Below are 27,199 nucleotides of genomic sequence, written 5' to 3' on the forward strand. Positions count from 1 at the left end.
TTTTTTCTTGCTGTTGTTGTCTGTTTTTTGTGTCTTTGGTCTGTGTTTTATATATTTGTTGCAAAACCCTCATAAAAAAATAAAATAATAAATAAAAAAAGATGTGATTTAAGGGTTTCCTTAATTATTTGAGCAGTGTTTATCATGGTTGAAGCTCACTTTGTACTCGCAGCACTAAATATAATTTACAAAAAAGGTGTGATCATGCAAATATTTGTCCGTGTGGCTCGTCAGCACCATCATCGGAGTCAACCCAAAACAAATCTGTCAAAGTAAAACCGTTTACGAGCAAAGCAGACCAATTGATCTTGGCACAATCCTCTAAATTAACATTAAACTCTTCATGTGAAGAATATTATACCAAAATATATTATCTCTTACTAAGAAAACAGATTATGGCCGTGAAGTTCTAGCTCATGAAATGTTTTTGTATTAATAAGGTAATATCTACAATATTTAGTGAAGACCTTCTATGTAACATTGGGAAATAAATAAATGCAAATAAATATGCAGCTTGTGCAAAAATAACATTTTGTGTACATGAAATATTTCTGTTGTCATGACCAATATGTAAAACATCTGAATTAAATACACATGTAAATATTGAAAAAAAAATCATATTTTAGAAGAACTCACTACAGGTGACAGGTTTCTTAACATGAAAAATATACATCAGTATTTTGTCTTTGTACATTAGGCAAAACTGCAATAGTTCAGTGAGCAGTAATAATCGTGAGATTGTGGATCAGGGAAAAGAGCGAAAAAAAAAAAAGTGGGCACACATACTGTATACACAAACAGTCAAACGTTCGCAAACAAAATCCCCAAAACATTCAGCAAGAAAACAAAAGGTACAATAAAGCATGCATAACAATTCCTAGGACAACACATACAAGGAAAAGAGGCGGCTAAAACAACTGAATATTGAAGAGGACTTCAAATTGTATCAGGATATCAAAAATTAACACGTGTACAGTCATACTAGGAGAGTTATTGCTACAGCAAATTGTTACCAATAGCCTAATTATACAGATTCTTGGTGTACTGGCTATTAAATTAATTCATATATAGGCGGTACACCATGCCTCCATAGTTTTTCCAACACTTTTTTATCACTCAATGCAGGGTGAAGTGGCCAAACATTTTATTAGGAGGCACTTTGAAAACAAAAGAAAAATCTAGCATGCTTTAAAAAAAAAATGAAGGGTTGTGTTGCCTTTCTTGAGTCAACTGAGCAGGATGTTAAGACTTTTAACGGATAAAGAAAAGCACAATAATTCAGGTACACACATGACGCCCGCTCCTGAGTGCTAAAGTACCCACAAGAACAGCTGCGTATGCTAATATGGCGATATTCTCTTCATCAGTCACATCATTCATCCCTCATTTGAATCAGTTCAGCTCTTCACAGGTGACGTTCCTCCAACAGCATCACGGGTCTCTTTCTATTCAAGACCTCCTGTTCAAAGCATCTAAAAGAACCGATGCATGCTGGAGTGGAGAGAGGGGAAAAGGGGCAAAATGAAATCAATCTGAACCAGCTCTATTCATTTGGTCTAAGGGTCTTGATGGATGGAAAGGGAGCTTATATATTATCCGGTTAAGTCTGTGATATATACATGTCTTTACATTTATCTTCCTGAATGTTGAAGCAGTTCATAGACTTGAAAATGTTTTATCATCTCCTGGGTTTTTTTGTTGTTGTTTTTTTTGTTTTTTTTTTGGAGTTGGCACTTGCTTGGCGGTTTTCTGTCAGCCTTGGTAGTCACTGTTATGTTCTATTGCAGCCTACAGTAGCCAGTCTCTTCCTGTCAAAATAAAGGAGGACAAGCCTGGCGACAGGGTGGAAGAGCGCAGGAAACGGTGCCATGTTTAGTTTCAATCGGAGACCTGCGGGAAAGCAATTTATAGAAGACAATTGTGAGGAAACAGCTAGACCAATCACACAAGTCATAACATTAACAACAGGCACAAATATTATTCTTATAATAGAATACAAATATTAAATTAAAGTCCATGTTCATTGTTACTTTTGATCTAGTCAGTTTGAACTTGTTGAATTGCACCACTGGGTCAGATGAGACAGTGTAAGACAATTACTTCCACTGAGCCATAGACTGTATGAAGAGGGACGCTCCTAAAAAGTGAAGCCAAGGTGGCAGCCCCCATATGCAGGATACTTTGGCTTCCCTTCTGTACAGTGGGAGGAAATGGAGACGCATCTTCCATCACTTTACAGTCGGATACCAACCCTTTCATTTGACTGGCTCATTGCACTGTGACAAAATGTTTTTGTAGGTCCCAATCATCATGAATATCTCCTAAATTACTTTAAATAACAAAATAAACATGTCAAGAACATCGAAGGGAGGTTTGTTATGCAGAAGTAGAGGTGTTCAAATTGAGCCCCATCCATTAACAGCCATTGAAAGGCAAAATGGGTAGGTCTAAGTTTAGAGCACCATTAATACATCTTTATGTGCAACAATTCTATAATGTTGAAATATGTTTTTGTCTGTTAGGCTGTAAAAGCTTTAACTAGGTGTGCCTAACAACAATCCTGTAATAAATCCTGCCTTTATGAAGGTTATAATGTTCAGTTTTTAGAGAGGCGTTGATTAAACTGATTCTTATGGAGCCTGCATGTTTAACTTTATTGAGTAATACAGAGGGGTGTTTCTATTATTTTGTCCACCCCGTTTATAACAATGAGGCTAGGCTGAACAGCAGAGCCTTCCTCTCAGTATATTAATGTATCACAATTCCTCCAAAATGACCACGAACATTACTCAACAGTGACTCAATCTAAATACAAACATTACACAAACAAAAGATTAGGACCATTTAGGACATTTGTTTTAGATCAGTGTATCTGATAAACCTGATGGAGCTAATACGTGGACTTAGCTGTTAGTTGTGATTTGTGTAGAAAAGATTGTTAAAAAGTTAATACTTGCCCTGAAAACATGAAGCGAGATCCTTGCTTGAGATCACTCAAACGCAGTCTCTTGGCTTTTTCGTACACAACGGGCAACTTTCCTTTTGAACGCGCCGTGTCTGTCCTCCCTCCACTCTTTCTGCAAAGGGGAAAAGAGGTAAAGACAATTTAGTTACTTCATTTTCATACTGAGTGTACTGCATATCCCCCCCTTTTAAAAGTAATCATTATATTTGCTATAATTATACAACATTATCATTCATTCATTACTTGTGTATTTTTGTCATAAATGCTCTATTAAATGCCATGCATATACTTCCCCCTTTATGTTGGCTAAAATAGAACAGCACAGTACATTTTATTCAGATAACATTTCCATTTCAATTATTTTCAACAAGTAAACTTACTGCAGCATCCACATTGGCTGGTGAGTCACCGTTTGGGTCTGCCAGCATAGAGATAACACTAATCATGATGGTTTCCACTGTGTGGATAGGCAGCCAGCGCTCCTCTGGTTTCTCATAGCCGTACTTATCCTCCCCAGGCTCGTGCAAAATAGAAATACATACATCTCCATTCTTGTCAACTGGAAAATAAAAATGTGCAGAAGACCATTTAGGAAGCAGAAATGCTTTCTCAACTCTTATAATGAGGTTTATGTTTTTAATATTTACATAATACGACATTTACTGAAAAATACCTGTCCACACTTTAAGTCAACATTTAGCAGAGGCCCCTTTGGCAGAAGTTACATCCTTGAGTCTAGCATGTGGTTATATCTATCAGCCCTGCACATCTGTCTTATTCACTCTAATTCCTCACCAGTCCTCAGGCCTTTCCACACTGGGGGTGTGAAAAATAAACAACATGAAAATACAGGCAGCAATGCAATAGTTGACCCAGAGCAGCATCTGGCAGTCTGCGTGTTTCCTTTTAGTGAAATGCTCTGGTGAATTTTCCTCTGGAAAACAAATAGAGTGTATATGCCTTGGGCTTTTATTGTGAAAGGTAAGAATGGAAGGAGAGGATCTGGTCGGTGCTGCCTTTGTCAAGGTTGAAAGGAGTAATTGTTGTACACTACAGTGTATGTTTTGAATGTCGTTCCAGACAACACATTTTGATAGTTATACATAGTATAAACATGAAATCTGTAACACATTAACATGTTAAGGAATAGTGACTAAAATATAATTTACGTCAAACCTAAATCTACAGTTTTACCAAATGTGATTACTTTTGTGATATCAATTGCATTTCTCTAGTGTTTTAAAATTAGGTTGTTTGGTTTTTAAATGGAGCCGTATTTAATCATTTGTTATAGCTGTTCTATACTGACCTTGTTACTGAAAGGTATTCCTGGGAACGTTTCTTAAATTTAAAAAGGGAGCTGAAATGTATGAAGTAATGCAATGAATGGGCATGAGTTTAGCTTTAAGTTGACATCCTATTTAATGAACTGCAGGCTAATGTTTCTTGGTATTAATGCATATTACAAGAGGGAAATCCTCAAGAGGGAATGGAACACCAGGATTACTTTGAGAGAGAGCCTCCACTCTACAAACAAAAGGAAATGTCAGTCACAGCATGTTGCACCTGTACCTACCATTAGGGTGCCAGATATCTGTGATAAATTTCATTTTAGGTGGTCTGAGAGGGTAGTCTTTGGGAAATGTCAGATGAGCTTTAAACACACCACCTTCACTGTAAAGAAAACAGGTCGAAGAGAAAGAAATCAACATAAGATGAATTTTGTATGTTTCAAAGCATCCAAAGCAATAGAGACTTTAAGAGTTGTAACACGACATTAGTACAACATAATAACATAACAATCTGTCCTACATCATTCCATGTATAAGACAGTGATAGACTTACTACAGTGTGTCTGGAGGCCCAATGATGAGGACTTCCCATCTGTAGAGATCATTATCCTCGATGAGGCCTGCTGAGAATCCTTCCACTGGGTTTTTATTCAGCTCTAGGTATAAAAAGAAATACCAATACCATCTATCAATAGTACATATAGTATGTTTAAGTGAACTGATGTTGTGCTTTTCTGAAGACTGCTGAGGAGACAACAGAACCCTTGTCTTAGGAGGCCTTGCTTGGGGGTTGAATAAGAAGCAGCATGCTAAAACTACACACCAGCCACCAACAACCTGCAGCCAACTCTCTCACTGGATCACACTGTACTCAAAATTATACTGCTTAGGGAGGGGAATTTCAGCAACAGAAGCAATAATGACCATAGCTTGGTGGTCTCGTCTCTGACTTCATTTTAAATCTTGCACAATAATACACTTTCTGGATTAAGGAATACTCCAAAATCTGGAGAACCATCTCTCCCTCTGGTTTTTGATGGGGATCCAGATTGAGAAGAAGAGTATCCACTATTGAACCACTAAACATGTTTTATTGTTTGTTTATTGGCAAGCATTGGACGAGGCACAGTGTGTGCTAGATGACTGCTTTTGTAGTTGTGTATTATGTCTCGGTCAGTGAGCACACTAACTGCTGGTATTCTACTGTTCAGCATGTTCATGTACAGTCACACATCAAAACAGCGGCCTCTGTGTTACAAGTGAAGTCTGACACTTTGTGTAGCAGCAATACATTGGGTGCAGAATTAAGCAAGTTTCAATGCCACTTTAAACTTTAGTTTCTATTATAAGTGTATGTCAATAACAAAAGGACATGTATTCATCAGTGAATGTGTGCTAAATCCGTGCTAAATCCATTTGAACAGCCTCTGCAACAGATCCAATTACATTTAGAAAAAGGCAACTTAACATTTCTTACATTACCGGTAGGTTAGTTACCTCCTTTCAATAATTTACCACTCAAAAATATCAATATGGAAAGTATATCCAGTTAACTACAAAGGAGTACATTCTGTCCCTTAATGGTTGCATATGGAAAATACAATATTAACCCAAACCTGAAATGTAACATTCACGCAATAAAAACCCAAAGCATTAAACGATGTGTCAATCGCTGCTTTTTCGAAAGACGCTAATATTATGGATGCTGAATTTAAGTGGCAGCTGACTATGTCAGAATAGCGAATAACGTTAGAAATAATCCGAGATTAACGATAGCTTGTTAGCTTCGTGTGTTGAAGCTAACAACAGTGACAGCCGCTAACTTTAGCATACAGATGTAGCGAGTTGGCTAAATATGTTAATAATTCAGTATGGTTAGCAGGGGAAATTGGGTCAACCATTGAAATATTACTTAGATTTATGCAGAAATATAGTAACTAACATCACGTTGATCACATAACTAGCAAACGCCATGTCAAAAAAACGCAAAACGCTACTTGTTATGTCGGTTAAAATATATGTAAACACATCGAGTCAGCTAGAGGCTAGCCTTAGGCTAACAGCTTTTAGCTAGTCCGACAGCAGAAAGTCGTTGAGACTTCTGACAGCGGCTTTCAACTGAGATGAGTGTGCGACGTTGTTGGTCTCCCAACACACCGACGCCGTTTACTTGTCGAGAGAGCAGTGCATAATGTCGACATCCACGCCTGTCCTCTCAACGCAGTGTTTTTTCACGGGGCAGTACCATTAGTGCAGTGTTCAAGAAAACAGTTTGCGCCTGCACCACCGTTTGAATCACAGCTAACGACAGCGTTGGCTCAAGTGCCATCGCTAGCTAGGACCCCAGCATCAGTTAACACTGAGATTAAATTACCTGCAAGCTGTCTCCTGAGTAACAGCGCTGACTGAGGCTCTGTCATAGCTTAGCAAATACAACGCAGCTATGCTCAATGGGAATATGTTGAGGTAACGGCGTTGAGTTAACGTTCACCAAACTGTACTTCGTCCCCTCTATTTTCCGTTTAGTATTCTCGTCATTCTTCTTCTTCGTCGTCTTCTCCTGCTACTGCTGCTTGGTCAGTCTTCTTCTTCGGGTTGAATTAGCGGCAGACTCGACGCAGCAACGGCGCGTTGCTGCCCTCCACAGCTCATTTGTAGATCTCCGTTGTCATTTTTCATCTAAATAAGTATCCACCATTGCCAGCCCACAGCCCATAATTCAGTCCACATTGACTCTAGTTATGACCACATTGTCACTCCTGCACATTGTCACCCCCCACTTTTTCCCGTCTTTCACCCCCACAGGATTGCCACAAGGGCTGCAGGGAAGACTGACACATCATTGATATCTGCTTCCCATGTTACCTGTTATTGTATTATTCTTAAGAAGTGAGGAAGCAGTCCAGATTTTATGACTGCCTGTAAAGTTCCTCTATCTGCTCCCCCAGTTGGATCTGACCATAAGACATTAATGATTTTCTCACTTTGCAACTCACCTTTTCCTTCTTTACAGCATTTGAATGCCATCCTCTGGGTATTTAAATATTTTCTTAGCTTTATATATTGAACAATCATATCTCTCCCACAAAGAATTAAGTAAAATGTTTTATCCTGCAAGTGTGCTGTGCAGTTTCCTAAACACAATCTGATTATTACTTAGTATCTTTACATTTCTCCTCTTTCTGATATTAACTTTGAGTTAATATCAGATCTATATTCAGTTCAACCTTTGAACTTGATATATATGTTTGCCACTCTTTGTTATCTTCCTCCTGAAGGCGTCATTGCTCTCTAACCTCTATGATCCAGCTGCACCATCACCACACATGGAAAGTGCAGTGGTTGTCCTGTGCATGAATACTAGTAGGCCACACTCTTCTCCAATGGGAATAGGTTAAGTTCGTTTTTAAATAACTGAATTAATTTCACTTTATTTCAAAATGGTTAAATATTTTCATAGCATTCATTGTGGCTCATTAAGAATATGGACCATTGATGATGTTTTGACGGTCACTGCCAGGGAGAGAGAGGTCTTTCCTTCTAAGTTTGCTTTCACCGACCACACAGGATATAATATCATGTGATAGTTGATGTTTTCCTTGAAAAACCTGCTCTCTGAAACATATCTTAGGATTCATCATCCATGTGTTATTGCATTATTTACATAGACACCTATAATGAGGGAATAATTTGAACCATACTGTGAGGGCGTGGCCACATGATCAAGTGGGCTGATCCCTTCACTCACTTCACACTCCTGAGGCCTCTGTTGCACAAGCAAACAGCCAAAGTGTCATCTGGCACCTACAGACATTGAATGAGTCGCCATTTACAAGCAGGTGAGTCTACTTTTGTCTATATTTTTTATTGATAGAGACACAACCAATATGATGTTTTCTCCATTTACTATCTGGTTACATTATGTTCTGACCATGTTTTTATACAGTATTTTTGAATAGGATTTTACATCGCGCTTCCATAGGTTTGTCTATTCTCTTTCACATCATGTACAGGTGACTTTACTCAGAACCCTGATCATATTGGTGAGAATGGACCCAGGTCTCACATTCTGCACTTCCAGGTGAAGAAAGAGCTTCTCAGCATGGAGCCAAATGACAAACCGGTAACTCGATTGACTCTGGGTTCCAGCTCTGTTTTACATAATGGTCCTTTTGAGGAAAAGGAGACTCAAGCCATGTCACCTAGACGTGCCTATGTAGCTGTAGCTGTGCTTTGCTACATCAACTTGCTCAACTACGCAGAGCGCTCCACTATAGCAGGTTAGATGGAGTCTTGTGCACACACCTCTGATATCAACAAACACCGTTTTCTGTTTCTGCCGACACATGACTGGTTCTTCTTGTAATACAGGTATCCTCCCCAGCATCCAGCAATTCTTTGACATAGGTGACAGTACAGCTGCACTTATACAAACAGGTATGGTGTTGCAGAAAGCACTTACACATTAACACAAAAAGGTTGAAGGTCTCCTTTAACCCTAATTTACTTCAGATGTAAGGTGCTGCAAGTTGCAGAGCACTGTGGGTTCATGCAAGACACACAAATCCTCGACACAAATTTGTTTATTGGTCTGTATATGTAGGTGTTGATATCTCTTTTACTACCATAAACCCTCATCATATTTTCTTTCGTTTTGTTGTATTTTTTTTTGGTTTTATCCATTGTTTTTATCCTCATCTGTTAACGTCCTTCTTCTGTAATAACTTCAACATGAACACATGTGGCGCTTTCTGGTTCTGAATCAGTCAGAGATGTTTGCTTCGATCGCACACGTCCCTTGCAGCCGTTTCATTTAGAAACGATTCAAGAGTGCATTTATTCTTATTAATGCACTTACAGTTTTCGTCTGCAGTTTCCTGCTTTTGGCGCCTCTGTTTGGTTACCTCGGAGATCGCTACAACCGGAAGTACATCATGATTGTTGGAATGATTGTGTGGCTTTTGACTGCAGTGGGCAGCTCTTTTGTCACTAAGTCGGTAAGTGAGAAATGGATGCTCTCACATACACTTAGATAGATAGACAGATAACTTTATTCATCCCCAAGGGGAAATTGCAGTGTTATAACAGCAATTAAACATTTAGACATTAAAACAACAGTTACACTTCACGTAAGAAACACAAGGTAGTTTAAAAAAAAATACACACATACAGTCACATACACAATAGATATGGTCAAATGAAAGAAAAGATCACAAGAATTAGTACTAATCAGGCAGTTTGTGGTCTAGGAAACATATCTTCAGGGCGACAAACGCTCAAAGCCCATTTAAAAATATGCGTTTAGCAAATATTACTTCACTCAACAAAAGAACTGGCAAACATTTTTGTCAGTTTGTTCAGTATTCAACATGAGTACAACAGAGAAATCCCATTTCCATTTTTGGAAGTATTGTTGATCGTACTGTTCTCGGCTCTAAGAACAGTACGATCGTTCATCAGAGAGGATGTTTGTGACTAAATGTTACTGAACTGCTTCTGTGCTGTCTGATTCTTCAGTACTTCTGGCTTCTGATGCTGTTGCGAGCCATGGTCGGTGTAGGAGAGGCCAGCTACTCAACCATCGCTCCCACCATCATTAGTGACCTTTTTGTTGGGAATAAACGGAGCATGATGATCTGTGTCTTCTACATCCTTATACCTGTCGGGAGGTGAGAAACAAACTAAATCTGCATTCCCTGCTGGTGGGAAACTCTCGCATTTCATTTGGAAAGTCAACAACCACGAGACTTTGGAGCCTATTCATGTCTATTTATGTCCTCGTCACCACTCAAATGTTTTTTCCACGTATGTTTTCAGTGGTCTCGGATACATCATTGGGGCCGGGGTTACTACGCTAACAGGAGACTGGCACTGGGCTCTCAGGGTGAGAACATTCTCATTAACAGTCAAGTAAAGCTGGGCAACGATAGAGTGATAGATTTTCTGTGTTACCAGGTCACTCCCATCTTGGGTGTACTGGGACTTGTCTTGCTGGTCTTCTTATGTCCTAACCCACCCAGAGGTGCTGCAGAAACCCAGGGAGAGGGACTTATAGGGGACAGCTCTTACCTGGAGGACATCAAATATCTTCTGAAAAAGTAGGATATGCAAATTAATACAGGATCACTACTATATCACTGGCTAATGCAAATATTGATCAAGTGTGTAAAAAAAAATCTGATCATAATACATAAGTCGATATTAAGTTGTTTTTTATTAGTCTCATATTCTTCTTTCTTCAGAAATGGCTTTTCTAGTAATTAATACCTTGTGTTAGTCTCTAAGTTTACAGAGATATGATTTTTGATTCATATTGACTGAACTCCTTGTTTTGTCTCCCTAGTAAAAGTTATGTGTGGTCATCACTGGGAGTGACAGCTGTGGTCTTCTGCACCGGAGCATTGGCTTTCTGGACGCCTACCTTTCTGTCCAGAGCTCAGGTCAGTCAGGGACTCCAACCGCCATGCGTCAAAGAGCCCTGCAACTCCACAGACAGGTGTAGCATGACCTTTGACCTGCATCACCCTTCATTTGTGTAATTTCTTTCAAATCTGCTACAGTTTTGCTAGTTTTAACAGTGCTGTCTGCCTCTGCTCCCTCTACAGTTACATCCTCGGTGCTGTGACGGTGGTGTCGGGGGTTCTGGGAGGGTTTCTTGGCAGCGCTTCATCTAGAAGGTTAAGGGTCAAGTTCCCAAGTGCGGACCCACTCATCTGTGCTGGAGGCCTGCTGGGATCGTTTCCCTTCCTAATATGCACCTTATTTGTGGCATCAGCAAGCATTCCTGCCACTTATGTAAGAGACTAACGTCTGCCTTTACAGCTGCCCTTCATGCTGCTATTTGGTGAATGACCAAATGAACACACTACTTCTCATCAGTTGTCTTTTGTGTTTGGTGCTAATTGGCTAATGTCTAACACACTAAACTTAGATCATGAACTCCTTGAGTCTCATTTCAGGTATTCATTTTCCTTGGACAACTATTGCTAGCATTGAACTGGGCTGTCATGGCTGATATACTGCTGGTAAGTTTGAATTGTGTGTGAAAATAAAGAAATTCAACAATCTCTTGAAACTTGAAGCCAACTGGTTGTTTTGTGTTACTTTTTACATCAGTATGTTGTCATACCGACCAGAAGAGCCACAGCTGAGGCATACCAGACAACAATCTGTCATCTCCTGGGTGACGCTGTGAGTCCTTCCCTCATTGGAGCGGTGAGTTCAATGTATCCCACAGTCCACTGCCTTTTAACTGTACCGTTTTTTTATGTAATTAAACTGTCTTCACATCTGTGCCAGTAGATCTCCGATGCTGTACGCAGATCTAAACCTCCGACTTATGATTGGAGCTTCAACAGTCTGAAGTACAGCCTCCTGGTCTGTCCTGTTGTCGGCCTCCTGGGCGGACTGTTCTTCTACCTGAGTTCCATCTACATTGTTGAAGACAGGAGGGCAGCTGAGCAACTGGTTGAAGGTACTAAATGCATGGTTACTGTCTTATTTCTCTATAAATAGTGATACAGTGAAATCATACACAGTCTACTGCTCTTTTCTGCTTTTGGTTTCATGCTAAAATCAACATATTCTGAGAAGTTTGTGTTGTATGGGAGGGAGGGAGTTCTGTGTGGATGACACACTAGCACACGACTATGTCCTCATCATTGTCTCTGCTTGTTAATGTCAGTGTCACACATGCTGGAGAGGCCTTCCTGAACAAAAGCCTTCTATCCAACACTGCACAAAAATATCAACACAGTACTTTTGTTTTTTGGCTCCCACTTTTCACTAGTTGAAATGAAAGTTATAAGGCTTCTTGTATGTACACAGGCTTATGTCTCAAAGTGTGATAAAGATGGATTGGAATCACCTTAGCAGATAAGAACTGGTTCCCTCTTAACATGGCCTTGTGTGTGTGTGTGTGTGTGTGTGTGTGTGTGTGTGTGTGTGTGTGTGTGTGTGTGTGTGTGTGTGTGTGTGTGTGTGTGTAGATTCAACACCACAACACCATCCTGCATCTGAGGCCCCGATGGGCTTGAGCTACGAGAGGCTTGAGTAAAGCTGGACAAGAGCAACCATGGAATTTATTTATTTGTGTAAACCTGAAGTTAAGTCAGAAACTACAACAGGGTGTTGACAACATGATATTGGACCATCACTCTGCTGTAATGCTGCCTTTGTAACCAGTAAGAAAAACAACACTTATGCTTTATTATGATATCCAAAATCGATTTGCCGATATCAATATAATATTGAGATTTTGCCCAGCCTTACTTGAAACTATCTGTTTCTGTCATTTTACAGTGGTGTTCCTGTATTACCTCCCTACCAGGGGCACTGCAGTATCTATCAGCATTTCAAAATGGCTGCATTCAGTTGTGTACAACTATCATCCACCTGTTTTTATTTTCTTAATGATTCTCCAGTATTTTGCTGACAACCATCTACACTCATGAGGCCAGTTTGGGCTCCAGCTCATGTTATAAAACCGAGGCTGAATAAGGTGAATTTGTAGCAAGTATCCATATTGAGCATCATCAGATTAACCTCTCCATGAACATCCCAGTCAGCATGCAGCTGCTGCCTCCTAATGAGGACCAGAGGGGCCTCAGGCCGGTCCACAACATTTATTATCTTTATACCCATTACAGTGGAGCAACTCTGGAAGGGTATCCAAACTCTCTATGTTGTCCATGCACTGTAGGAAAAAATGTGTTTCTATTTAAGCAATAAATAAGTATATGAACAGTGTGTTGTCTCTCTTCAGTTTGTTTTGAGTGTGTCCACTAGATGGCGGAGCTGCACTTTACTGTAAAACATGCAATCATGAGGCTCCTAGTTGTCTTCCATTGGCCCTCTCAGTCGAATTGTCAACTAATTGGTCACTTTCTGCGAAGGTGACAAATACATTCCTATGCTTTTTTATGCTGAATGACTTATTTCCAAGAGACTTCACACACATCTCTGGTAAACACAAGATTTAAGGTGGTAAGATGTGATTATTTGTGGAAGTATACAGATCTGTCATTAAGTGTCATTGAGTTGATAAAATGCTACGAGTATTAGTCAACTAAGAATTTCTTGGGACTTTAATGTCTCTCAGTGTCTTGGTTCATTTTGGTATTTCGATCACCCCAAGTAAGTTATACGTTTTTATTCCCTGCCATTTTCCTGATAATGGCCAATTCCCGACTGATTTCATTTAACATTGTGCACCCGAATTCATTGACTAGATTTAGTAATTAATTTCAATCAGTTCCCACTCAAAGATATTATAATAACATATCATATAATTATAACTATCACAATCGTGGTTTTTGTTCAGTTTATTTCCTGTCATTTTGTAGTTTCTGTAGCTGTGGTTTGGTGTCTTTGGTTTCCTGTTTTATTTTGTTACTTCCTGTTCCTTGTGCTAACCTCTGGTTTCAGGTGTCTTGACTCCCCCGTCCTCTTGTGTGTTGATTGCCTATCTGCCCTCATGTGTCTCACCTGTCTAGTTTGGTCAGCCTTCCCGCATGTCGGTTCAGCTGTTCCCCAATCAGTCCTTGTGAATAATGTCTGTGTGTTTCCTCTGTTTCCCTGTCAGTTTGTCCTGTGTGATCATGTGTACTGAACACTTTCAAGCTGATTTCCATGGATGAGAAGGTACTAAGGATCCATCTGTTTACAGTCACAACATCATTTGAGTGCTGTAACGTGAAAGCGATTCAGCATTAGAGCACGTATATATTTATACATAGGAATGTAAGAGCAATTAGAACACAAATTACCGGAGGAATGACACTAATTAAATATCTGTATGGTTTCATACTGCAGTTTTGCTTCTTCTTTTTCTGTTTGCATGTTTTTTTGATGACAACTGTAGTTATTTTGGGTGTAACTGCCATTTCGTTATCTGTTCTCAAATGAAACAGAGCTGCAACCACAGATGCAAGTTAACACGTTCGCTGCCCACCAGACACCCAATGTTCTGTCTGATTTCCTGCTTACAAGAAAGAGAGAGAGAGAAAAAAAAGTTGCAGGAAACTATTTGGCTTGTTTACAACATTGCATCACAGGGAAGATCTGTGTGCAAGCATATGACCGACCCAGAGTGGGCTGGTCTCTTCACTAACTTAATATCGCTTTCTCTCTCAGGCCTCCGTTAGCGTCTTCAAGAATCAGAGCCCTGCTATCCTCTGACACTGCAGCTATGGAATGAAATGAGAAAATAACACAAACCAGACAGCATCGACAAGTGAGTGAGTCTAGTTTGTCTACATGTTTTATAAATAGAGACAGTTTTAACTGTATGATATGGATACATGAACAATAGCAATGTCTGATTTTTAAAAGTTTAGGGGTTAGGGTTTTTTAGGGGGTTATGGGTGTCTACTAAAATGATTTGATTTTCAATATGTTTTATTACATTCCTTATTTTTATGATCTGACCATGAATGTACACAGTACTTTTTAATTTGTTAGGATGCCCAGTCTCCTACAATATGTTAATAATGAGCTCCGAACTTGTTCCATAATCACATCACATACTGTTCTATGGTGTTGTAAGACTCTCCTTCCTCCGACATTTTCACATCGTTTCGTTTTCTCCTTCCACAGTTGTGTAACTGTCTTTTGTGCCTTACGGATGGTTTCTAAATAGTCTCTGTAAACCACATTAACTGACTTCTCACATATTACATTACTTGAGGGGTGCAGGGCTTCAAAAGCAACACGCGGAGGAAATTATTTACTTCTCACCGTGTGTAGTGAGATACAGGCAGTCTCTTGTTTTATTTTAAGGTATAATATACAGATTTTATAAAGATAAAAAAAGGCTGATAATCCCTCTCAATCATCATGTATGACCCACGACAAGTGTGTGGTAGTGTCTGTACCTGCAAGGACCTTGTCCTCTGTCTTTATTTTCTCTTTTCGTCTTATTGTGCCAGGTTTTTGACATTGGTTGTGTGCGTCAGATCCACCTGTTGCTCCTCCAGTCCAAATGTATTCACTTCTGTTCACTAGATGCAAAAATGCAAGACCATGGCCAAAATGTGGATCTTCAAAACCGCCGTCTAAAAACCAATGTGTGACGTCACGATGACTACATCCACTTCTCATACAGTCTATGGTCTGACACGGTCTCACATTCTGCATTTCCAGGTGAAGAAACAGCTTCTCAGCATGGAGCCAAATGAAACACCAGTACCTCGATGGAGTCTGGGCTCCGGCTCTGGTTTACATTATGGTTCGTTTGTGAACAGCCTTTCATCACTTACACCAAAACCAGAGGAGAAGGAGCCTTCAGCCATATCGCCTAGACGCGCCTATGTAGCTGTAGCTGTGCTTTGCTACATCAACTTGCTCAACTACGCAGAGCGCTACACCATAGCAGGTTAGATGCCGTCTTGTGCACACACACCTGATATCAACAAACACCATTTTCTGTTTCTGCCGACACATGACTGGTTCTTCTTGTCGTACAGGCATCCTCCCCAACATCCAGAGATTCTTTGATATACGTGACAGTACAGCTGCACTTATACAAACAGGTATGGTGTTGCAAAAACAGACATGTTGAAATATCCTCATTTTACCATGCATTACTTCAGATGAGATTATGTAATATGTGCTGCAAGTGAATTTCAGAGCACCGTCGGTTATTGCAAGACAGACGTCGAAATATTGACGCACGTGAACGTCTGTGGCACTCTCTGGTTCTGAATTATAATTATTATTTTCGCTTTGATTGCACTCGTCCTTGAAGCCATTTTATTTGGAGAAGTTCCATGAGTGCCACATTATAAAAAAGGAATTAAGTCTGATTAATGCACTTACAGTTTTCATCTGCAGTTTCCTGCTTTTGGCGCCTCTGTTTGGTTATCTCGGAGACCGCTACAACCGGAAGTACATCATGATTGGTGGAATGATTGTGTGGCTTTTGACTGCAGTGGGCAGCTCTTTTGTCACTAAGTCGGTAAGTGAGAAATGGATGCTATCACATACACTTACAAGAAAAGAAACAACAAGACCACAAGTTTAACTGCTGCTAGAAGTTTGTCTCTATCATTTTACGCTACTCCTGAAATGACTTGAAATGCAAAGAGTTTGCGATCTAAGATCCTTATCCTTTGGACCACAACGCTCAAGCAAATAGATGCAAATGTTCCATGAGTCAGAACACAGAAATTGGCAAACATTTTTTGTTTGTAAATGTGTTCAGTAGAAAACATGGAGCTCGTTATTAAGTACAATAGAGAAAAAAGTACAGCATATGTTCATCAGAGAGGATGTTTGTGACTTTTGGGACTAAATGTTACTGAACTGCTTTTGTGCTGTCTGATTCTTTAGTACTTCTGGCTTCTGATGCTGTTGCGAGCCATGGTCGGTGTAGGAGAGGCCAGCTACTCCACCATCGCTCCCACCATCATTGGTGACCTCTTTGTTGGGACTAAACGGAGCATCATGATCTGTGTCTTCTACATCCTTATACCTGTCGGGAGGTGAGAAACAAACATTCCCTGCTGGTGGAAAACTATATCGGCAATTGATATTTGTAGGGTTGACGGTGGCAGGTTGAGAAAGTGTTAACATATGGGCCAACTCTACTCCACCTTTTGCAATCAGTGGTGTAAATGAATTTCCTCCAACCTATGGTGTAACTTCATCCCTAGGTAACTCACTAACTGTGTCGACAAAATCAAGTCTTTACAAGATAATTCAATTCATGGTCCTTTAGTTTTTCATAGTATTCATAGTTTTTTACAGTTTGTCATCACTCAAATGTTTTTTCCACGTATGTTTTCAGTGGTCTCGGATACATCATTGGGGCCGGGGTTACTGCGCTAACAGGAGACTGGCACTGGGCTCTCAGGGTGAGAACATTTTCATTAACAGTCAAGTAAAGCTGGGCAACGATAGAGTGATAGATTTTCTGTGTTACCAGGTCACTCCCATCTTGGGTGTACTGGGACTTGTCTTGCTGGTCTTCTTATGTCCTAACCCACCCAGAGGTGCTGCAGAAACCCAGGGAGAGGGACTTATAGGGGACAGCTCTTACCTGGAGGACATCAAATATCTTCTGAAAAAGTAGGATATGCAAATTAATACAGGATCACTACTATATCACTGGCTGCTAATGGATTTTTTTAAAAGCCAATACATATATTGATTGAGATTTATTTATTGGTTTGGCTCTAACTACTACTGCAATAATTTGCATTAATCCGTGATGTTTACAGAGATATGATTTTTGATTCATATTGACTGAACTCCTTGTTTTGTCTCTCTGATTAGTAAAAGTTATGTGTGGTCATCACTGGGAGTGACAGCTACAGCCTTCCTCACCGGAGCATTGGCTTTCTGGACGCCTACCTTTCTGTCCAGAGCTCAGGTCAGTCAGGGACTCCAACCGCCATGCGTCGAAGAGCCCTGCAACTCCACAGACAGGTGTAGCATGACCTTTGACCTGCATCACCCTTCATTTGTGTAATTTCTTTCAAATCTGCTACAGTTTTGCTAGTTTTAACAGTGCTGCCTCTGCTCCCTCTACAGTTATATTTTCGGTGCTGTGACGGTGGTGTCGGGCGTCCTGGGAGGGTTTCTTGGAAGTTTTTTATCTAGAAGGTTAAGGGAGAAGTTCCCAAGAGCAGACCCGGTCATCTGTGCAGGAGGCCTGCTGGGATCGGCTCCCTGCCTCTTCCTCACCGTCTTGGTGGCATCATCAAGCATTCCTGCCACTTATGTAAGAGACTAACTTCTGCCTTTGTTGTCTACCTACATTATCCTTTTTATATATGGCTCTAGAGATATCAGACTTACTTTATTCCAGACTTAAATATCTCAACAATTACTGGATGGATGAGTCAAGTCAATATCAAATGCAACTTATTCCAGTTAGTTTTTTCAAACAAAGGATTCTGATCTAAATGTGCCACAGTTTCTCTGTGATAGTACAAAACTCGTATCTGCCCCTACCTGTGGCGCAGAAACCATGCAGTTGTAGACGTTCTTGTTCCAGCAGAGTTGTAGAGAGTTACCTTTCTGATGGGGAACTGGAGCTGGTACAGGATATACAGCGGCACTAGGTAGTCTCACCTAGAGCATTGTTGTGGAACCAAACTCTTTGAGAGGGACTGGACTTTTTCCTTTTCTGAAGTTGGCCAGGGTGAGTGGCCCGGTGCAGGTGTGGGGTTACTAACGGGCCCCTGGCTGGGCACTGCTGGCCTATGGGTGTCGTCCTTGAAGGGATAAATTCTGGTTCTACTGACAGACTTCAATGCTCACAGGGAAAACCTGGAGAAGGGTGATTGGAGGGAACGGCTTCCCTGATCTGAAACTGAGTTTTTTTCTTTAACAGCTGTTGGGAGTTGTGGTCAGAAGGTCACTGGTGCCTGTTGTGGCAGCAAGCTAAGAACCCGCTGGTGATACCAGCAGTGAACGAAGCCATCAAGCTAAAAGGCAGTCTTTTGGGCTTTATTGGCCCTGGTGTCTCCTGAAGCAGCGGGGGGCCAGAAGGACTGCAGCTTCGACAGTCACGAAAGCAATGTGGGAGGAGTTCAGGGAGGTGACCTCACCTGACCAACAGATCTTTTGTTGAGAGGGCAGAATTTGAAGAATTCGGGTAAGCCTTCGGGTTGTGGTTCCCAACCAATATCTGTCCAATTGCTGGTCGCCAGTCTATATGTGATGGCTTAAGCATGTGTTCACTGGAGAGTCTCAGGGTCACTGCTGCAAGACATCTGGTCCTTGTCCTAGTGAGAGCTTTGTCCATATACTCGGCACAATGTCAAACACATTGTCAGTAGGTGTTGTCCCTTTTCATAACTCTATCGGTGATATTCATAGATAAGATGTCAAGGCATATCCAGGGGGAGGAAAGTGTACGGTTTGGGGACCTCAGAATTGCATCCCTGCTCTAAGCAGATGATGTGGTTCCGTCGGTGACCTCCAGCACACCCTGGGGAAATAAAGCTGTCAGGATGAGAGTCAGTACCTCCAAATTTAAGGCCATGGTTCTGAGGCCAAGTATCCCGTGGTCTTGTTCATGAGTGTGGATGAAAAAGAGCTTAAGATGGACAGGCGTCAGCAGTGATATGGGCGTGATACCGGTACGATGTGAAAAGAGAGCCGAGATTGAGCTCTTAATTACCAGTCAATAAATGTTCATATCCTCACCTATGGTCATAAGATTTGGGTAGTGAGTGAAAGAATGAGATGGCTGAGAAAAGTGCCAAAATGTGTTGAAAGTAGACAGTGGCTACCCTTAGTGACAGATGGGTGCAGTACCAGGGCTCTAGCTGACAGCTATCTGCTCCATCAAGGAGTTAGGTTCTGTTGCCATTGCCAAGAAGGTGACGGCTGGAGACACCCACTTTGAGCTCACAACGGCTCTTCAGATATTTTTGGGTGATGTCACAGAGACCACGTCCATATTTTATACAGGCTATAATGGGAAGGCACAGTGTGGCTCAGTGGTAGAGCGAGTCGTCCTTGATGGCTCAATCCCGGCTTCTCCAGTCAGAAGGGCTGAGGATCTATAGAAAGATATTGAACCTTGAATTGCCCCCAGAAGGCTGTGCCATCAGCGTGACTGATTATCTGAAGGGCAGCTTGCCTCTACCATCAGTGTATAAATGTGTTTGAGTACATCCATGAGCAGATTTTACCATGATGCACAAGACAACTTCAACTCCATTCAACAAAATTTCACATAAAGCTCAAAGAATACGTGGTATTGTCAAAAAGCATAGAACAAGAGATATTTTAAAATGTCAAAATTCAAGCCGTTCACTCAAAGTGTTCATCGAATAATGAATTAATCGATTGATGAGTCGTTCTCTCTGTGTCTTGAATGTCTCATTTCAGGTATTCATTTTCTTTGGAGAACTATTGATATCACTGAACTGGGCTGTCATGGCTGATATACTGCTGGTGAGTTTGAAGGGTGTGTGACAATAAAAAAAATAAATACAAATGAAACCATCTGCTGAAACTTGAAGCCAACTGGTTGTTTTGTTTTACATCAGTATGTTGTCATACCGACCAGAAGAGCCACAGCTGAGGCACTCCAGATTTCAGTATGTCATCTCCTGGGTGATGCTGGGAGTCCTTACCTCGTAGGAGCGGTGAGTTCAGTGTATCCCACAGTCCACTGCCTTTTAACTGTACCGTTTGCTTGAGTAAAGCTATCATCAAACTGTCTTCACATCTGTGCCAGTAGATCTCCGATGCTGTACGCAGATCTAAACCTCCGACTTATGATTGGAGCTTCAACAGTCTGAAGTACAGCCTCCTGGTCTGTCCTGTTGTCGGCCTCCTGGGCGGACTGTTCTTCTACCTGAGTTCCATCTACATTGTTGAAGACAGGAGGGCAGCTGAGCAACTGGTTGAAGGTACTAAATGCATGGTTACTGTCTTATTTCTCTATAAATAGTTATACAGTGAAATCATACACAGTCTACTGCTCTTTTCTGCTTTTGGTTTCATGCTAAAATCAACATATTCTGAGAATTTTGTGTTGTGTGGGAGGGAGGGAGTTCTGTGTGGATGACACATTAGCACACGACTATGTCCTCATCGTTGTCTCTGCTTGTTAATGTCAGTGTCACACATGCTGGAGAGGCCTTCCTGAACAAAAGCCTTCTATCCAACTCACTTACTACAAAATAGCAATCCTCCTTATTCAGCAAGGAACAAATTCTTCTTCTCCGTACAAATGCCCCAGTAACACACTGCCAGTCTAGTTTCTCTTGCAACTCAGAAACAAAGATAGGCCAAACTTAATAAAACCAACATTGTTGGTCCAGCTTTTCTTTCTATACCTCGTTCACTACATTTAGTTGTCTAATGAGTGCTTACTTGGTTCTTTTTTGTGTGTGCTACCAGGTGATGCCGTACCACAGCAGGGTCCTGCATCTGAGCCTCCAATAGAAATGAGCAATGGGGGAGAAAAACAACAGTGAAATTAATTTATCTGTAAATATTTGAAGTTAAGACAATAACTACTTGTTGACAACGTGATGTTGGAGTTGACTTGAAAAGATCCCGTTTTGTCACTTTACAGCCACACATTGCTAACAGATGCAAAGACTTGTTAAATATAGACCATTAAATGCCTTTTTTAAAATGCTTGTCTGTTCACCAAGGCTTCAATTGTATTTGACTGATAAAGTCACGTTGATGGTATTTGTACAGCCCAAACTCCCAATTCTGTCAAAGACTTGTGTAACACAGATTTAGAGCCAAATGCAGACGCAGGTGAGGCAGTAACTGGAACACAGGTTCAATGACAAAAACAAACTTACTGAGAACAGTCCAACGGCATAGGCAGGCAAGGAAGTCCATGAAAGTCGGTCCAAAATCAAAAAGGAAGGCAACCGAAGGAAATCCCCAGAATCACAGCAACACCGGAAAACATGAGAACAGGGAAAGCAGGGAAATAGTCTGGACCAGGAACCAGATAACGCAGGAGCACAAGGAAACAGGAAGGCATGAACCCAGTAACCAGGACGAACCTACAAGGACACAGAGAAAACACACTAATACAACAGGGACTGATTAGGAAACAAGACACAGGTGAGCAGACATGAGGGCGGGGAAGTCAAGACACCTTGAACGAGAGGAGAGCTTAGTACAGCGAGCAGGAAATTACAAAATAAAACAGGAAATGAAACACGAGAACACAGCAACACAAAATAATATAAGACCAAAATCTTAAGCAGACATGGCAAATTCACAAATTTGCCTCAAAAGGCTTTACAATCATTACAACCTATATTCTCAGACCCCCATTTGAGACTGGCTTGCCTACCTGTCTACAGTGTTATTGCCATATTACCTCACATTCAGGGGTACTGTACAGTGTACTTAAAAATACATGCTTTTATTTTCTTAATGGAAATGGTAATTTTAATTTTTTTTCAATAAATTTCGAACTGAAATTGTAACTGAACAGTTCGCTCCTTCAACTCTGTCTGTCTGTCTGTCTGTCTGTCTGTCTGTCTGTCTGTCTGTCTGTCTGTCTATCTATCTATCTATCTATTCATTCACTAGCTAGGCTGCCTGTAGCTAGTTATTTGTAGCTAGTTAGCTAACTAGACTTATACTTTGAATTCTTGTCGTATTTCTTATTTTTCTTTCTACACATTCTGTATGTTACGTCAACAAGTACCTCAACGATTAAACTTGACTGGGAAGAGGATAATTCATGAAGAGATGTTTTCATTTGACTTCAAATTTTTGCTGAATACAGTTACACTATGCCTCATAATCTCAAATGTAAAGGAATATTTTCCGATTGTCTTGGATCATATACAGTTGAAGAAACATTTAAGCCCCAAGACCATTGTTTTGCTGACACCAGCATTTAAAAATGGCTGCGTTCAGTTGTGTAGCAAGTATCCATATTGAGCGTCATCAGATTAACCTCTCCATCTATGAACGTCCCAGTCAGCATGCAGCTGCTGCCTCCTAATGAGGAGTTGGACCAGAGGGGCCTCAGGCCGGTCCACAACATTATGCACATGGAGTTAAATAATTCAACTTTCTCTCCCATTTCAGTGGACTCTGGAAGGGTTTCAGAACGCTCTGTCCATGCACTGTAGGAAAATATGTGTTTCTATTTCAGCAATAAATAAGTAAATTAACAGTGTTGTGTCGCTTCAGTTTATTTTGAGTGTGTCCACTAGATGGCACAGCTGCACTTTACTGTAAAACATGAGGAATCATGAGGCTCCCTGTCTTCTATTGGTGAGCTGCAATGGATTTGCCAGATGTTCACTGGGACCCCCAGTAGAACTGCCCTGAATCATTATCTTAATCTGTATCATTATATTAATCTGTGATGATCAACATTCCTGTTTGAAAACAAATTGCAAGACAATGTCCAGCATGGCAAAGAATGTACACATATCAAGTATATATATATACTGTATATATATATATATATATATATATATACCATATCAATGTGAGTGTTAAGGCGTGGTCACAATAAATACTCGGCATTATAAATAAATGTTGTCACCTTCTATAGCCTCTTCAAATTCATGTTCAGTATTTGAAAAAAAACAGAAGAGACAGAAAAATACATAAATGCACATAAGTTTCTAACTAATATGCCTTCATATCTATATACACTGTAAGTAGACAACCTCATGCTCTATATGTAGCCCAGTCCAACACGTGCAATAATAATACACAATCATATGGTAATCAGATATCATAACACCACCTCATATTCACTGGGGATTTACATTTCATAGGCGTTAATCCTTGCAGTGTTTTTTCCCTCTTTTTAATCACTAGACCTTCCATTTTCCTTTCAAGTATTATCAGTTTTCATATTGAACAGTGGCGGCAGGTGTGATATTAAAGGGCCAAAGTGACAGGAATGTAACACGAGTACGGCACGGACTGAACCCCAGCAGTTTTGGTCTGCACAAGCACGAACCTACACTCATTCACCATTCCTCCCAGATGTTAGAGGATCTCCTCATAAATAAAACTGACACGGATGCCTCCTCCAGTTGTCTGTGTGATGTGTTACCATGTTGGACCAACCATATTTGTCTACCCCTGACACACCATGTTTGAGTGTTTACTTTTGATATTTGCTGAACCCTTAGCTACGAGTGTAAGTCTGGTAAGTCTGTGACCTCTGCTGAGTTCATGGAACATGATAGGTGTTAACATTCGTCATCTTAAGCTCGGAGACGAGCACAGACCAGATAAACAGGACATATTTACATACCCGAGTATGACAGCCGCTTCTCACTCCATTTCTAAGCTGCTCATGCTGCTGCTGTTGCAGAACTGTGTAACATCCCCTTGGCAAATCCTAACAGCTGCATGTCATTGCGTGTCCCCCTTGTTTTTGTATTGGAGGGAGGTCAAAGGTCATTGCATTCGTCTCTCTCAGGTACAAGGTCATGCGATAATTGGGCTGTATTGTCATCATGTCATAGGCATTTTTACAGTCAGTATCAACAAAAACATGGCAGTGGCGTTTTGTGCAAGCTATCCAGACGAGTAGGATAGTTTACAAGTAAGCAATCAAGGTTGCAGATTGCAACCAAATGAAACTTGAAAACCTTCAAATGCACAGGAGAACTACGTCGGTGTGAATGGCTGTATCTAGAGTTAATGTGGCAATCAGCTCATTGAAGACCAGACAGCAACCTTTGTGCCTTAAAAGTGAATTATTTCTAATCACCACCAGGGGGCGACTCCTGTAGGTGCAAAAAGAAGTCAGATTGCATGGAAATCTATGAGAAAATTACTCTTCTTTATTACTCTACTTTATTTATTATCTCAGTAAACATTATAAACATGAGTTTATGGTCTCAATCGCTTGTTTCAAGTCTTCTTCAACACAGCATGATGTTCATTTAGTAAACTATTTGGAGTCAACTAGACGATAAAGCAGGATATGATTTAGGGCATGGCTACCTTGTGATTGTTGTTGTTGTTGGGAGTTGTTTTCATCTTTGAACTCTAAAGGTGTGTTCACACCAAATGCCAAGGGAGTTTGTCACGTGCAGCTATTACATACAAAGTCAATGCAAAGATGCGAATGAGGTGAATGACACACATTTTTCATCAGCACCACCCAATCAGCATTGAGATTCACCCAGAGCTCTACGATAGAACCTCACATTAGTACAGAATACAAACCAAACTATGTGTAGAAACAAGAGACTGTCTTAATAAGGTCGCTGCTGTATTTATGCCGAGATGACATCATTTTGAGTGTTTATGGAACAGCTACAGTGTTACGAACTCATTCATAAAACAAGTCTTGCGGACAGACCTCACAAACCATGACTTCAGATTGTTGTATGTAGTAACTTTTTGATGCGTTTATTGCAATTCAATTACAACAAACTTGTTTTTTTGTTTTCATACTGCTCTAGTAAAACAGCCGACATGTCACTTGCTATTCACACTAAATACAGCTCAATTAAATTCACTGAGCACCTCTGGGTGATGTTGTGAGTGCAGACAGGACGCCGTTTTGTTTCCCGGCATACCTGGGACTTCACAACATGTCCAAAGCAGCACTCATAAACAAGATGGTGACAGCCAAAAATCAAGGTGCCAATGGCCAAAATGCTGAACTCGAGGCTTTAAAACGGCTGTGCACAAACCAATGGGTGACGTCACAGTAACCACTTCTTATTGACAGGCCATAGTGATGAGGCTTCATATGTATGCACACATTTATGTATATCTAAAAGTGCAAACACTGTTCTACGGGTAAATCTCAATAACTGCTGTCTAGAACAACACCTTAGCTGGAGTGCATTCTGGTCAATTTCTGGTCAAATATGAAATACTTCCCGTCACAGTGTTGAAACCGTTGACTGAACTTGACATTTATAGACGGATGAAAGCAGTCAAGTTCAAGGCCGCCAAGCCATTGTTAAAGGTTTCAGTGCTTTATTGTGGAATTCACTGGCATTTCCTTTTGTTTTTGAACATTTCAGCCTCACGCTTGTGATTTTCCAGAAGTCGTGTGATGACTCAGTATGCTGAGGGAATAGATGGGGCAGCGGGACACGTATGTGGAATAACAAGCGAGCACACACGCACGCTGAAAGGTATGTGGCAAACATTCTGGAGGTAACAGTTCAACCTGCAAATTAAAACACAATAGGTATTGTGCGCCATGTTTCTGAGCACTTTATCTGCATACCTCTCCGTTTCCCCTGTCGACCCTGGCTGTACAGGAAACTGTCACAATGGCTAATAAATTGTCCAGGCCGATCAATGAGGGAGCCAGGAGCCAGGGGGAGCGGATACAGTCGGTGTTTACACAGGGATGGGGAGCATTTTAGTCATGAAAACAGCCCCGCTTCAGACGCAATTACGTGAAGAAAAACAAAACAAAACATGCTGATGTATCAGCATGGGAGCAATCAGAATGTGTCATGATATCAATAATAAGCAGAGCACGTCTCACGTGCATCACACATATTTACAGTCACAAAAGAGACATCTTATCTGCTCTATGTTTGTGTTATTCTCACTCGTCCACATATCAGCTGCAGGACAACGATAATAGATGTCAAACCACACTTGAGGATGTACTCTTTTCCTTATCACCGGCAAACTGCTGCAGTGTCATGACATCATAGAGAGGAAGAGCCCTCTCCACCCATGCTGCCCCTTCTTTGGACAATTACATCATATGGGCCTTCCTGTCTTCACACTTATAGGGACAGAAATATCTTAATTTATGGTAAAGTGTCAGGACAAAAAGAAGAGCAGTTGGTTAAAAAGGAAATTGTTACCAAAGATTATTAGTTCAATGCTGAGACTTGGGTGTTATTTCTGTGTGTGTTTGATGGGTGATGCAAGAACACATGAAATGTGTTGATTGGATGGTTGGGCGTGATAATTTACACAAGGCACACGCACATTAATTGTTGAATGGTTGGCATCAATTAACGCAGAGGTTTAGTGTTTGGTATTCTCAGCTTGATTTGAATATATTAACGATGTGAGAGCTTATTGCATGTTTGTGTTTGATTAAGTTCTTGATTTAAGGCTGTATAGCAGATCCATCAAGCCTTTTCTCATTGTCATGCAAATGACTTTGTCTTGGGCAGGGAGTACAAACGTGGAACGGAAATGCAGCCAAATGTGAGGTTTGCCCTATAATGGCATATGCACATTCTGGTCCTATGTATTTAGCATTCCTGTTTCAGAAGCTTACTGGCCGCTGGGCTGGAGAGAGCTGATTCACAGACTCAGCCATGGCAATGGGGTAATTACAAAGACCCGTGCAGTCTATAAATATGAGCTACAGCACCACATAGATCTGGTCTCACTGCAAGTCAACCTCAGTCACATAGCATCTCACATTTCTCCAATTAAGCAGAGCTTGATATACGTTTTTTTGGTTACATGAAGAATGCAGTCGAAGGAAAATGACTCAAACAAAGGAGCCCTGTTGCCG

General features: G+C 40.8%; 3 protein-coding genes across 5 annotated transcripts; 2 read left to right on the plus strand and 1 right to left on the minus strand.

The window, feature by feature from the left end:
• Positions 1 to 13: 13 nt before the first annotated feature.
• On the minus strand, positions 14 to 6,831 carry ube2g1a (ubiquitin-conjugating enzyme E2G 1a). The gene is made up of 6 exons (XM_084028110.1): positions 6,632 to 6,831; positions 4,811 to 4,913; positions 4,542 to 4,639; positions 3,346 to 3,524; positions 2,958 to 3,077; positions 14 to 1,890 (listed from the first exon to the last, which is right to left on the minus strand). The coding sequence occupies exons 1-5, from the start codon at positions 6,675 to 6,677 to the stop codon at positions 2,991 to 2,993; spliced, it is 513 nt and encodes a 170-aa protein (XP_083884236.1). The 5' UTR covers positions 6,678 to 6,831; the 3' UTR covers positions 14 to 1,890; positions 2,958 to 2,990.
• A 1,539-nt stretch (positions 6,832 to 8,370) lies between these two features.
• LOC311025814 (protein spinster homolog 3-like) lies at positions 8,371 to 12,957 on the plus strand. The gene is made up of 12 exons (XM_084028937.1): positions 8,371 to 8,537; positions 8,629 to 8,694; positions 9,118 to 9,254; positions 9,775 to 9,926; positions 10,075 to 10,141; positions 10,213 to 10,355; positions 10,601 to 10,753; positions 10,863 to 11,052; positions 11,217 to 11,282; positions 11,374 to 11,472; positions 11,560 to 11,731; positions 12,246 to 12,957. The coding sequence occupies exons 1-12, from the start codon at positions 8,453 to 8,455 to the stop codon at positions 12,311 to 12,313; spliced, it is 1,398 nt and encodes a 465-aa protein (XP_083885063.1). The 5' UTR covers positions 8,371 to 8,452; the 3' UTR covers positions 12,314 to 12,957.
• A 1,373-nt stretch (positions 12,958 to 14,330) lies between these two features.
• LOC311026290 (protein spinster homolog 3-like) lies at positions 14,331 to 22,885 on the plus strand. 3 transcript variants are annotated; one of them, XM_084029752.1, is made up of 13 exons: positions 14,331 to 14,495; positions 15,400 to 15,631; positions 15,723 to 15,788; positions 16,077 to 16,213; positions 16,588 to 16,739; positions 17,045 to 17,111; positions 17,183 to 17,325; positions 17,533 to 17,685; positions 17,791 to 17,980; positions 20,104 to 20,169; positions 20,265 to 20,363; positions 20,459 to 20,630; positions 21,124 to 22,885. In XM_084029752.1, exons 2-13 carry the CDS (start codon positions 15,421 to 15,423, stop codon positions 21,198 to 21,200), a joined length of 1,533 nt encoding a protein of 510 aa, XP_083885878.1. In that variant the 5' UTR covers positions 14,331 to 14,495; positions 15,400 to 15,420; the 3' UTR covers positions 21,201 to 22,885. The 3 variants fall into 3 exon arrangements, with proteins under 3 accessions (XP_083885878.1, XP_083885877.1, XP_083885879.1); XM_084029751.1 differs by having other exon boundaries at positions 14,332 to 14,491; XM_084029753.1 differs by lacking the exons at positions 14,331 to 14,495; positions 15,400 to 15,631 and having other exon boundaries at positions 15,770 to 15,788; positions 16,090 to 16,213.
• Positions 22,886 to 27,199: the final 4,314 nt, after the last annotated feature.

The sequence above is a fragment of the Eutrigla gurnardus genome (genome assembly GCF_963514095.1).
Source record: "Eutrigla gurnardus genome assembly, chromosome: 15".
NCBI lineage: Eukaryota > Metazoa > Chordata > Actinopteri > Perciformes > Triglidae > Eutrigla > Eutrigla gurnardus.

Bases quoted from the DNA above. Each gene is read 5' to 3' on its own strand.
- ube2g1a (XM_084028110.1), bottom strand. From the start codon at position 6,677: ATGACAGAGCCTCAGTCAGCGCTGTTACTCAGGAGACAGCTTGCAG. The intron at 3,525-4,541 runs GTAGGTACAGGT...TTTATTTTCCAG, and splicing joins AGATATCTGGCACCCTAATG to TTGACAAGAATGGAGATGTA. The intron at 3,078-3,345 runs GTAAGTTTACTT...TCCCCTTTGCAG, and splicing joins CAGCCAATGTGGATGCTGCA to AAAGAGTGGAGGGAGGACAG.
- LOC311025814 (XM_084028937.1), top strand. From the start codon at position 8,453: ATGTCACCTAGACGTGCCTATGTAGCTGTAGCTGTGCTTTGCTACATC. The intron at 9,927-10,074 runs GTGAGAAACAAA...GTATGTTTTCAG, and splicing joins ATCCTTATACCTGTCGGGAG to TGGTCTCGGATACATCATTG. The intron at 11,053-11,216 runs GTAAGAGACTAA...GTCTCATTTCAG, and splicing joins CAAGCATTCCTGCCACTTAT to GTATTCATTTTCCTTGGACA.
- LOC311026290 (XM_084029752.1), top strand. From the start codon at position 15,421: ATGGAGCCAAATGAAACACCAGTACCTCGATGGAGTCTGGGCTCCGGC. The intron at 17,686-17,790 runs GTGTAGCATGAC...CTCCCTCTACAG, and splicing joins CCCTGCAACTCCACAGACAG to TTATATTTTCGGTGCTGTGA. The intron at 17,981-20,103 runs GTAAGAGACTAA...GTCTCATTTCAG, and splicing joins CAAGCATTCCTGCCACTTAT to GTATTCATTTTCTTTGGAGA.